The sequence below is a fragment of the Ceratotherium simum genome, chromosome 23 (assembly GCF_057802395.1).
Source record: "Ceratotherium simum simum isolate JZ-2026a chromosome 23, ASM5780239v1, whole genome shotgun sequence".
In the NCBI taxonomy this organism is placed as follows: domain Eukaryota; kingdom Metazoa; phylum Chordata; class Mammalia; order Perissodactyla; family Rhinocerotidae; genus Ceratotherium; species Ceratotherium simum.
In genome coordinates, this window is record NC_141922.1 from 42,006,487 (window position 1) to 42,019,327 (window position 12,841).

Consider the following 12,841-nt stretch of genomic DNA (forward strand, 5'->3'; position numbering starts at 1 on the left):
CTGAGGTGAGGCTGCTCTGCCGACTCAGGCCTTCTCAGCCCCCCTTTCTTCAGAGCCTGCTCTTTCCAGACAGGGTAGAAATAAAGATGATGCTAATGTGGAGCCCAGGGTAAGGAGTTCCTCAGTGAATGGAACAAGAAAGTTAGCAGGGTTACTACAGAAACGTGGCGCACAGAAACTCTAGGCTCAGTGTGTCTAAGCTGGGCGTACAAGCCAACCCTGAGAAGCAGAGGAAGTTGTCAGTCTGCCAACAAAACCTGCTTGTGGAGTCTAAGGATGCCACAGCCTGACTGCATCCCACCAATATTGCCCTGTAGCTGCACAAGAATGCACTACTGCACAAGAATGCACTACTGGGCACAAATGCACTACTGCATGAGAATGCACCACTGCACGAGAATGCACCACTGAACGAGAATGCACCACTGCACGAGAATGCACTACTGGACATGAATGCACTACTGCACAAGAATGCACTACTGGACAAGAATACACTACTGCATAAGAATGCACCACTGGACGAGAATGCACCGCTGCACGAGAATGCACCACTGCACGAGAATGCACCGCTGCACGAGAATGCACCACTGCACAAGAATGCACCACTGCATGAGAATGCACTACCGGACACGAATGCACTACTGGACACGAATGCACTACTGCACAAGAATGCACTACTGGACACGAATGCACTACTGGACAAGAATACACTACTGCACAAGAATGCACTACTGGACAAGAATACACTACTGCATAAGAATGCACTACTGGATGAGAATGTACCGCTGCACGAGAATGCACCACTGGACGAGAATGCACCACTGCACGAGAATGCACCACTGCACAAGAATGCACTACTGCACGAGAATGCACTACTGGACACGAATGCACTACTGCACAAAAATGCACTACTGGACATGAATGCACTACTGGACAAGATACACTACTGCATAAGAATGCACTACTGGACGAGAATACACTACTGCATAAGAATGCACTACTGGACAAGAATGTACCGCTGCACGAGAATGCACCACTGGACAAGAATGCACCACTGCACGAGAATGCACTACTGGACATGAATGCACTACTGCACAAGAATGCACTACTGGACACGAATGCACTACTGCACGAGAATGCACTACTGGATGAGAATACACCACTGCACGAGAATGCACCACTGCATGAGAATGCACTACTGGACATGAATGCACTACTGGACACGAATGCACTACTCCACAAGAATGCACTATTGGACACGAATGCACTACTGCACAAGAATGCACTACCGGACACGAATGCACTACTGCACAAGAATGCACTACTGCACAAGAATGCTCAGGAGTCGGTGAGCCACTCTTCTGCCAGCCAGGAAGCTGATCCTCCAACAGTGGGAAAGAGATATGCATAATATGACACAACTACTATACAATCACACAGGTAGCCAGGAAGTGTTCTGGAAGTTCAGGAGTGAGGTTCCAGTTCTGATTAGGGTGAGCAAAGGTACCTTTTTGGAGGAAGTGACAGCTGAGCTGGGCCTAACCAGATAGAAAAACATGTCAACTATGCTCCATGGAACTTTCTGACTTCCCACAAACCCCAGGGGCAGGGTGGGGACATGAGAAGAGGGACAAGAGAGTCCTGGGTGGTACACCCAGAACAGTTCTGCTCACTTGTTTTGCTGTATGTTAGGGTTTAGGGCAAGATGCCATTTGAGGAAAGGGAATCAGCTGCTAAAAAAATTTTGTTAACTCCTGCCAGAGGTTCTGAGCAAAGGAGCAGGGAGTGGCAGAGTAAAGCATGAACGATCCTTAGGAGGATGGGATGAAAGGGAAGATTCTAGAAAAGGGAAACTGGCTTGTAAAGCTACTCTAGTAGTGTGAGCACGGAGGGTAACAGAGACGTGTGAGGAGCGGGAAGGAAGGCGAGGACGGGTGAGAGAGGCTGTGTGGTCAGAGGTGAACAGGAAGATGGTGGTGAGCCGGTAGCGTGGGAAGGGTCAAAGAGTCGGAGGAGACCGTCCACAGTTGTCCTTTCCCCTCAGCACACCCCCTCCTCCTGGAAGGATGCTGTGCTTCATAGCTGTATCCATCCTTAAAAAAAAAAGAGCCTGGAAGAACAATAGCACGATGACAAGAAGTGGTGGAGGGGAGAGGGAGACAGACTGGGAAGCCAGCAGAGGAAACTGAGGAGAAACAGAAAAGTAGGAGGAAAACCAGGACAGCTGGCAGAGAAGGAAGAGAACAGTTTCAAGATGACAGATACCGCGGTGAAGATAGGAGAGATGAGGACAGAGAAAAGACCTGCTGGTTTGGCACTGACCCTGCAGAGAACAATTTAGCGGAGCAGCAGAGGCGGAAGCTCGTAACGGGGGCACTAGTAGGGCTGAGACAACATGTGTCGAGGAAACTAGTGGGACAAGGCTGGTGCTGACAGCCAGGCGGGATCCAGTCCTGGGCACAGTGCACTTACCCAACCCCTGAAGGACCAACCCAAGAACTTTCAGGAAGAGGAAAGTTGGCTCCCGTTAAAGCCAAAGCTTAAATGCCTTCCCTCCCCGGCCAAGTGATCAAACACCTTTTCCTTATAAACCAGGCTAATTCTCTCTGGTTGAGGCACAGAGCTCAATTATCACAAGGGTGGAGTAGGAGAAAGATGAAGATAAAGATGATAGAGAGCACACACCTGGGGAATTGTTCCCCTGGGTTTGGCCCAAATACTCCCACAGACCTGAAGTAACATAAGGTGACTTTCTAAACAGAGAAGCCAACTTTTTCACACACACTGCGTTCTCCCTGGTGGGGTTCCCATTCCCTAGCTGGATGGAGTCCTATCTCTCTCTGCTGGGCACAGCTCGTTTAAGTAGAAAAGGCCTAAAAGCTGAGATCTATGGTACAGCCGTAGGAGACCATACTGTAAGTCGGTACTCAGTTACATCAGCGAGTAATTAACACCAACTCTGTGAGGGTACAGCATTTAGACAGGACAACAGCGCCCTCTCCCGGAGAAGATGTGGAATGGTGGGAAAGAAGCCTAGGGCGGTCCTGGCTGACCTTTCCCCTCCGCCCTCCCTCTTTCCCACAGGCGAAAGCAAACGTCACTACATCGGGCGCTCCTACTCTGTTCCCTGACATGGCCACACCTTGCTAAAGTCAGAAATCCTTCCAAAATTAGTGAAAAGAAAGCTATAAAGCAGCTACTAGTTGTTAGCGGAAAATCAGACATTTAAGCGTTTGCTGTTTTGATAGGAGATGAAAAAAAGACAAAATGAGGGCAAGAGGGAGGCAGTGGGAGAGAAGGGGCAGGAGAAGGGAGGCGGTGGCCTCGGTGGGGCAGCCATCCAGAGGGAAGAGACGGGGGGGGGGGGGGGGGGGGGGGCGGGCCTCCTGCTCCTCCTCCGCCCCTGCCGCGCACGCGCGCCGCGGCCTGCCGCCTGTGGTTCAGGAAGACGGACTGGGTGTTGCTCAGCATGGCCCACTAGTTCTCAAGATTCATTAATCTTGATATCACCATTCTGGGAGTTCTCAGTTCTCCACAAAGCATACTCAATAAGCCAAATGATCTCTCCTCTGCATTTTTAGCTTATTTTATCACTTTTCAACAAGGTGCCACTTTCGGTAGCAGTGTTTTCTACCACTCTCTGGCCTCGTTTATCTTTGCCATTTCTCCCGCCACGGGGATTATATTTTTTGGCTGCCTGATTAGAAAGAAACTTTGCTGTAACACTACCTCTTTCTGGTCCGCATCTCCTTTTCCTCAACAGGTAAACAGATACAGTTCTGTGGAAAATACATCCACCGGTAGTAGAATAGGAACTTGCCAAGGACTTGCAAATGTGAGGAGAAAAATGCATGTGGAGAGAAGATGTCAGCGGTGGAGAGGAGCTCACATGCAGGAAGATCGCCACCTTGGACGAGCACTAAAAGGGAAGCCCCACCCCTCCTTTCTATGACTCAGCAATCCTGCCTTCACGCAGCCCTTGCTCAGCATATTAGAAATCTGCTAGATGTGTACATTCTCTCCCCTGCTAGATCATTCAACAGTGGAAATCGAATCCATCTTATCGCCCCTTAAGCTTAAATCACTGTGGGTAGGAAAATCAGCTTACATCACAGAATGTATGAGAAACACTGACAACGGCTCTTTGTATTCCAGGAGGGGAACCTGCCTAAATCTAACTTGAGTAACTCCTCAGAATGTGGAATGAGAGCTGGACACACACACACACACACCCCCATACACAGAAAAATGTTTGGAAGCAATGACATTGTAATGTTCATCGCAATTATCTGTAAATGGTTGACTTCTTTGGATGATCTTTAGTTTCTTCTTTTCTGAATTGTTTATCAATACACATGTATCCCTTTTTAATTGGAAAAAAGTTATTCTGTTTAAAAATCTGTTGAAAGTATGAATTTCTACCCTACTACAGGTTTTTGTCAAATTGTCTTTATGCTGTCACACTCAATTCAGAACCTAATTTTAGAAGCTAACTTGAATCTAAGCTACTCAGGGACTGAATCTCATGGACAGATTTGCTGGACGTCTCTGGAACTTTGGTTGCTAAACAGGATGGTAAATTGTTGATGGTGTTTAAGCACACGGACCACTTAACTGAGATACTGAAGACAGTCTCACGTTTAACATTGGGGGTTCAACTAGATAACCTGTGGTCTCTCAAATCATTTAAATAAGTTAATTCAGATACAGCATTTTATCTGTAACAAGACAATAAATTGTGACCATGTGGCTATGTTTAGTTCTCTTTGGAATAATAAAATTATACCTTGGTATATAGCAAGGAGCTGTTTTGATGTGAAAGTCACATGAAGCAGGGTAAGCCTTTCCCAAGATGATGTCCCAAATTTGTCATTAAATTCAGAGGGAATTGCAACAATCCATTTTCTATCTATTTCATAAAACAAGGTGTCTGAGTTCTATGCAGGAAATATCTTTTGATTTCCTAACATTTTTTTTTTTTTTTTTTTGCTGAGGAAGATTTGCCCTGAGCTAACATCTATGCCATTCTTCCTCTATTTTGTATGTGGGTTGCCGCCACAGCATGGCCGCCAACAAGTGGTGTACATCCGTACCCGGGAACTGAACCCGGGCCGCCAAAGTGGAGTGCACTGAACTTAACCACTAGGCCACATGGCCGGCCCCCTTATTTCCTAATTTTTTAAAAAAAGTAGTTTGTATACCCTCTTTCTATAATTTGCCAATTAACTCTTCTAAACTTAAATCAGAAAAGAGAATGTTAAAAATGAAAGACATATAACAACAACAGCAGGCCTTCATAGGAAAATTGTACTGAAAGGAACTTAACACAGGGTCAAGAAATAACCAAAGAAATTTAGAGGCTTCAGCGGTTTTTAAACCTCCACGATGATCAATTACTCACCCAAACACCCAGCACTGTGTTCCCACGCGTTTGCACTGTGTGTCAGTGAGGTAGGCATAGTACTGTCTGAAAGAACAAAGGTGGAATTCATTGAGAGCTTCTGGGAGACTAAGAAGTCAATATAGAATTAAATCACTGTGACAGAGTGAATATAAAAAATGTCCCGCCTTGTTCCACATACTTGAGCTGCCTGGTCTAGTTCTACTCAAGGGAACAGGAAGCCAGTGCCTGTTGAAACATTCCTGAAAGAGGTTAAGAGTTCGGGCTGGGTTGGAGGGAGGGGAGCATGGTTTAAAGAGCCCCATTATTGGCAAAGGCAGTTTTGATTCAAGGACCGACTCCCAAAGTCTTGAGACAAAGCAGCCCCAGGTGGCTGCTTTGGTCACTCTTACGGAAGTGATTTCTGAGCATCACCTACACTGTCATTAATTGTCTCCTCTGGCACTCTCCAGGACAAAGGTTGCTGATTGTAACCAGGCAAGAAATACATATATTTTTGGCTCTGAGAAATTGGTATAGGCTGCACCTCACTGTCAGTGAATGCCAGTGACTTTGAATGTTACTGACAAGATCAGAAAAAAGAGGCAATGACACAGAGTTGAAAGGCTGAGAGCAGTATCATCCAAAAGAAATATAATACAAGCCACAAACGCAATTCTAAATTTTCCAGTAGCCACATTAAAAAAGTGAAAAGGAACAGATGATATTCATTTTAATAATATACATTATTTAACCCAATAGATTGAAAACATTATAAAGAAGTATTTTATATTGTTTTTGTACTAAGTCTCTAAAATCTGGTGTGTATTTTGCATGTATAGCACATGTCAACGGGGACCAGCCACATTTCCAGCACTCAATGGCCATGTGTTGTGAGTGGCTATTATAGGACTGTGCACACTTAGACTGTCATAACTACCCCCGAAACTCAACCCATCCATCCCTTCTGAAGTAGCATCAGAACCAGGAGCTCATCATCTTTTTGGGGGTCACAGACCCCCAAAGACCCCCCCCTTTGAGGATTCGATGAAAGCTATGAGAAAGACATAAAAATGCACACAAAATTTTGCATTAAACTTCAGGGGATTCACGGATACCTGAAGGTTATCCTCAAACTATCACCTCCTCACCCCAAAGACCCAAGGGAAGAATTCTAGTTATAAAGAACTCAGGTTTACCTCTACCTTCACATTTTCATAACTTAATTTGCTTTCACCAGGCTTTTTAGTATTCATCCCCTTACACTGCACTTTATATTAGCAGATTAAAAGAATGTTCACTCAGATATCTTCTCATAGCAGGTTCGTGTGAAAGTCTAACCGAAAAGGAAGAAAACAGAGATGTGGTGTGTGTGATTTATCCTGAAGCCCATAAGCCTTCTCTCCTTTTAGGGCCTGGCATTTGCTAACTAGGGTGGCTGTTAAAACCCCATGGAGCACTTCCATCTTTCCAAGTAGCTTGTCAAAGCATCTCCTTACATAGGAGCTGCCTCAGGTGGGGGAAGAGCACAGAAAGTGGCTGATTTTTAAACAAAAAAGAATCATGTAGAAATCCATAGGGTTTGGCAAGAATTTTAAGGAGCTCTCAAAAAGTCAAAACATTGGGTTGTCAGTCTCTAGTTTTTGTTTTGAAATGTTTAACAATATCAAAATTTCATGATAAATCAGATGTGATTTGATATTCTGTTTTATAAGAGATTTCTTTCCTCACTTACTGACTTTGTTGATTACTCCTAATTTTATGGAGAAACTGCTGCTAATCTTTTTTGAAAATAATTTTGAGCCTCAAATTAAATCAAATTTTAAATGGGAGAGGAAGGCTCCAATTCACCAAGGAAAATCAGCCTTTATGAGAGAACTACTTCAGTAGAGCACTGGTCTATAAAGTGTCAAAGGGCTGTCCACTTACCAACTGTTACTTTCCTGTTTGGTTTATAATAAAAACAGAGATGGAATTTGGGGCCTTAACTCCCCAAGGACTCAGCTATATCTTATTTGGTTTGTTCAGTTCAGGATCTGGGGAGATATATTTTTTCTTTTCTTTTTGTAATAATGAATGAGGACCAAAAAAAAGGTGCTGGCTGGAATGGAAGGTCTGTTTGACCAAGGAGAACTCCATTCTTCTTGGCCAGTGAGGCCCTCTGCTTGTGTGGTTCACAAACACATTAAAAATGATGGATTAAGTTATCCTACCGCTTCTGAAAAGCTACCCCTTTTAACTGCTTAGTTTATATTTGCATCAGCTGTGCAGAGATCTTCGGCGTTGCACGGGTCAACGCCAGTATTCAGCATTAGTTGTAAACCCAAATGGCATTTCTAACTAGGAAAAATGAAACAAATCAAAATGTTTCGCTGTGAGGTTCACTAGGCTCAGCCTTTGTGAGGGACAGTCTCTAAGTGACGCCTCGCCTCTAGGGCCCTATGTGAATCCAGGGGAATAACGGCACGAATGTCCAAGCTTACCTCAGCAATCTTGGAGGACTACAGGAAGGATATTTTTAAAAGGAAATCAACTTACTTGGTTCTAAAAGAGCTAATAAAATCTCACTCTAAAAATAACATAATTTATGACTTCAGATCCACCACAAAAACTTTTGTATTTTTTGATAATCTCATTTAAAAAATACCTCAGCATCACTGCTACTCATTTTTTATTTTTTAAATAGGATATTACAGGGAAAAAAAACAATAGCAGTGAAGATTGTAAAGGTTTTTTTTTTTTTGTGAGGAAGATCAGCCCTGAGCTAACATCCATGCTAATCCTCCTCTTTTTGCTGAGGAAGACCGGCTCTGAGCTAACATCTATTGCCAATCCTCCTCCTTTTTTTCCCCCAAAGCCCCAGTAGATAGTTGTATGTCATAGTTGCACATCCTTCTAGTTGCTGTATGTGGGATGTGGCCTCACTATAGCCGGAGAAGCGGTGCGTCGGTGCACGCCCGGGATCCGAACCCGGGCCACCAGTGGCGGCACGCGCACACTTAACTGCTAAGCCACGGGGCTGGCCCCTGTAAAGGTGTTTGAAGATAATGATGTGGTGCTATTTACTTCATGTTACTGAGGTCTGAGAGCAAAACATTTTCTTCATATTCTGGATATATAATTCTTTAGAATGATATTTTTATGGAAAATCTGCTACTTTATGTGACTTCCCTTATGCTAAGCAGGAGAATGCAAAGCAGGTTAATATGCTCAAGTAACAGTCAGACTTTGTACAGAATTACCTCACTGTGGGAGCCGTGATGCCACCAATAAAGAGAATTCGACACCAACTTAATGGATGACTGGCTTGGAACACAAAGATATGTTTCAAGAAGAAGGTATTCAACTCAGTCAGCTGAAAAGGCAGGAGGCATTCATTAGTCAACCTGATGCTTCATGCTTAGTCATAATCGTATATTCCTTAAATGGACATTCTACAACTAAAATAATTGGTATGTTCAAAGCATTTTCAGAAAATATATGGGGTCTTCCAAGGGTTGCTATTTAAACTAGGCAAAAGCTGGTACAATATGGGCACCAACCAACTGGGATTTTAGGGGGAGGTGCTGGGGTAGTGGGAGAGGCACATGGGGGCATCAGCTATTTGTCACGTTCCCTGGTTCGTGTGACCAACACTTGGGTCATGCGTGTGATCTGCTGGGACGGTCGGGAGAAGGAAGCTTTGAGAACAGCAGAAATCATGAGAACAAATATGTGCCATGGAACACCTAGGCAGCCTTATAGAAATTAGGCCAAGTCTAAAAGAAGTCTGACTTTAAGAAAGTAAGCTCTTCAGTAACCAAAAGAAGCTTGAGATATGTCACTGAGAGATGACTGTGGACTCATCTAGCACATGCCTGGGACCGAGCAGATCCCCCACCAAAGACAGCTCTTCAAAGTGGGAGTGAAGTGTTAGTTAAGTTCCACCTACGGACAGTGGTACTGTTCCCTGAGGTTAGCATCATCATATGACGAGTCCTTGGCGGCACTGAAGAGACTGTGGCCAGGACGTGCTCGATGCCCAGAGCCTGGCTCCTGCATTTCCCCTCCAGATTAAGCGAGGGGCAGAGACTAGGAGAGGTCACTGCGCTTCGAGAACACATCATATGGACTAGCAAGTTCATTTCAACGACATAAAATGTGTTGTTTTCCCACAGCGCTGACTTCAAGGATATAAAACAAAAAACAGCCCAGTAATTAACACCATATATGGAAAGCTGATCACAGCACAATGCTCACTCCCACGGGAAAGGTGTGCTCCGTGGAATGCTGCCATTCTAGGAGCACACTGCTGTCTCTCTTGGACACATCCAAATTTCTCCTCAGTTCTTGTAATAGAACAAAACCTACACCTTCCCTGACATTGCCCTGACAAGGTAAAACAACCCCAATCTATTTACATGCTCATTTTTATACATACTGACTTCCCCAAACCATGGTGACTATTTAACTATTCACATACACTCCTGTCTCCATAAACCTCATTTATTGAGATGGGCATTAGTATTCTCCATATGTGGACAATGACTATCTGTCTTAAAAGTGACACATGCTGATTTTTTCCTTAAGTTGGGAGTATTTTGTGCACATGTGTTTAAAATATCATTTCTGATGATTCTGAAAGATGCTTCAGGCAAAAGCTAGTCTCCCAAAGTTGTGAAATAATTAACCTGTGAACAGGAGGATCAATAAAAAAGGCTGTCTCTAGAAAACAGAGATGTTTGGTAATCCTTTCCCAGAACCATGGCTGTCTGAATTACCTCCATCATGTAATGGTCTGCTTAGAATGAGAGCTTCCCTCCACTGCCAACACCCCGTGGAGACCCAGGGCTCCCAAGGGCTCCAGGGCCCCACAAGTAGCAGAGGGCTTCTTTATTTAGCTCTCTACAAATTATCCAAAGTGGTAACAGCTGAGACACAATTTTAACGATCAAATATTGAATTTGGACTGTAAGAAGAAGTCTTGCATTTGCTCCTTTGGTCCTGAAAACGATCCTTCTAAAAAGCAATCCAATGCCTCAGTCACTGGGTGATGGATGCTACCATGAGCTTCTTGCAGGGAATTTTAATCTGATTCTAATATGTAATTCAAAGATCCATATTTTAAAATGTTTTCATGATGAAGCAAGACCTTAGGTGTAATAACATCCCTTTGTTTAACTATCTATATGTCAGCTGCAGAATATTATATCTTCTAAAACATCTAGCTGGTAAGCAATGTCAACTAGCATTAACTCTAAATTCCTGGATGGTTTTTATTTTGCTTTTCCTAGTTCTGGGCATCTGAAAAAATACCTGCCAGATGATCATGAAAAGGTATATTCCAGCCACTCTCTGAAATGAAGATTTGGGATCAAACCATCGAACATAGGTCCAGCTAGCAGGGGTGAACTGGAGGACAGCTCTTTTGATTTTTCCAGTGGTGGTGTGGATGTCCCTGTAAGAAGAGAACAGCTCCAGTGAGAATCCAAAGAGACAAGGAAATGGAAGAAGACAAACAAAAAACAAGAAAAAACTGTGCATTGACTGGTTTACAACCAATGCTCAGAACAAACAGATTCCTTTCTATTTGAACTGTCCCTCCAACAACGGTCTCTCTGTCACAGGTGAAGTGTGGAGAGCAGCACACTGGACGGGGAATTTCAGTGATGACAGGCACGGCGCAGAGGTCAGGTCCCTGCAGCCAGGGGAGGCCTTAACTTGTGAACTGGTGACAAAAGACACTGAGAGGCATTAAAGAAGACACCTGGACCGAGGCCGGGAAGAACGAGAACGCCAGCAAGGACACAATTCCTACCCCTGCTGTCTCCCACGTCAGGGCACTTGAGTAAAACAGAACATGCTCCATATTCTAGAGGTCACCCACATCATTTCTTCACTCTATTTCTTCCTCAGAGAAGTGAGCAGTTGGGGATGACCAAAAGTGATTTTTAACCTTTCTTGGTTTTAATCCTAGAAACCACTCACTTAAAGATTTCACACTCCCGTGATGGAAACAAACAGTCCCAAGAATTACAAATAAGAATATTTAGGCTCAGAGAGGGCAAGTGGCTGACGCAGGCTCACCTTGTAAGCCTCAGAGCTGGGGGTATATTCTAGCCCTGTGATGCCAGCACAGAAGAGCCAAAATCCAAAGTGAATAGGATTTAATAACTGGCAAAGATTCTTTAATTCAACGAAGATTTACATCAAGGACCTTTATGCCTCAGACACTGTGCTAAGTGCTGAAGACACAAGGAGGAACAAGTCAGGCCCTTATTCTTGTGGGGGAGGGGGCGGGGAGAGTGGAAGGAAATCGAGTTTGTTCCTTCAGTCACTCACCTCAGTACCCATCAACAAGTGTGTACTGAGAAAATCTCACAGCAAGAAGATTCGAGGCACAAGGGCAACAAAAAATAGAGACTATCCAAAAATAACCAAGAACGATGAAGGACTCGTATTAAAAAAAAATTGCAAACTTCATGGAAAGAGGTAGAGGAAGATGGGAATAAACAGAGTGCTACAGCATGATCAAGAGACGGAACACTTAATATGGTAAACCGGTTAATTCAACTTAATCTGTATTCATTTATACATTTATATAACTTAAAAAACATCAATGGGATTTCTGCATATTAGTTGGGTTTGTGTTTTGGTAACTTGACAAATTGATTCTCAAGTCAAATTCAAGGCATAAATGTATAAAAATAGGGAAACATTATGGCAGAGTTTAAGGAGCCAGCCTGACGTAAATTCAGACTCAACTGCTTGTTAGCTGTGTGTCCTTAGGCAACTTACTAAACCTAAGCCTTGGTGTCATCATCCCTAAATGAAGAGAATAATAGCGTTCACGCCTAGGATTGCTGCAAGGCTCAAGTGAGATACTGCACATAAAGCCTGCTCAGAGCAATACCTAGCACAGCTACCATTTCCTTACGTGATACACTACCTGAAATATATTAAAAAGTGTCTTTTCAATTCAGTGGCCAAAAGAATTACAGAGAAAAGGACCGGGGAAGATTGGTTAATCAGTTGCAAACACATTGTGAAATCTCCTCCTCACACCATATACTAAATAAACTTGAGATAGGTTAAATAAGTTACTTATAATAAAAGATTAAACCATTAAAGAACAAGAAGAAAATACAGGTTAACATTCACCTAAACAAAAAGATTAAAAGCTTTAGAAGTTTAAATGAAAAACTTACCACAAACAAAATTAAAAGGGAGATGACAAAATGGAAAATAAAGTCACATTTATGACAAAGTGTTAATACTCAATCTATAAAAAGCACCAATAGGAGGAAAAAATCTAATAGAAACAGACTAGAGATTGAATATCACACAATTTCCTGTGTGATAAAATTGAAAAACGTTTAAAAATAAAATTCAAAGAAACAGTGAAATGGATATATACATACATATGTATATACATCTATGCTAATATATACATATATATGTGTATATAGGTGAGAATAGAAA

The 12,841-nt window shown here is 43.2% G+C and overlaps 1 protein-coding gene across 1 annotated transcript in view; it reads right to left on the reverse strand.

Annotated features, from left to right (window-relative positions):
* The window catches only part of PTDSS1 (phosphatidylserine synthase 1), a 63,749-nt gene that overhangs the window by 14,660 nt on the left and 36,248 nt on the right, over nucleotides 1–12,841 (reverse strand). Inside the window, exons 7-9 of the mRNA XM_087447613.1 lie at nucleotides 10,676–10,817; nucleotides 8,623–8,735; nucleotides 5,402–5,467 (exon numbers count right to left, since the gene is read on the reverse strand). Coding sequence (XP_087303739.1) covers nucleotides 5,402–5,467; nucleotides 8,623–8,735; nucleotides 10,676–10,817 — 321 coding nt within the window. The remainder of the gene's footprint in view (nucleotides 1–5,401; nucleotides 5,468–8,622; nucleotides 8,736–10,675; nucleotides 10,818–12,841) is intronic.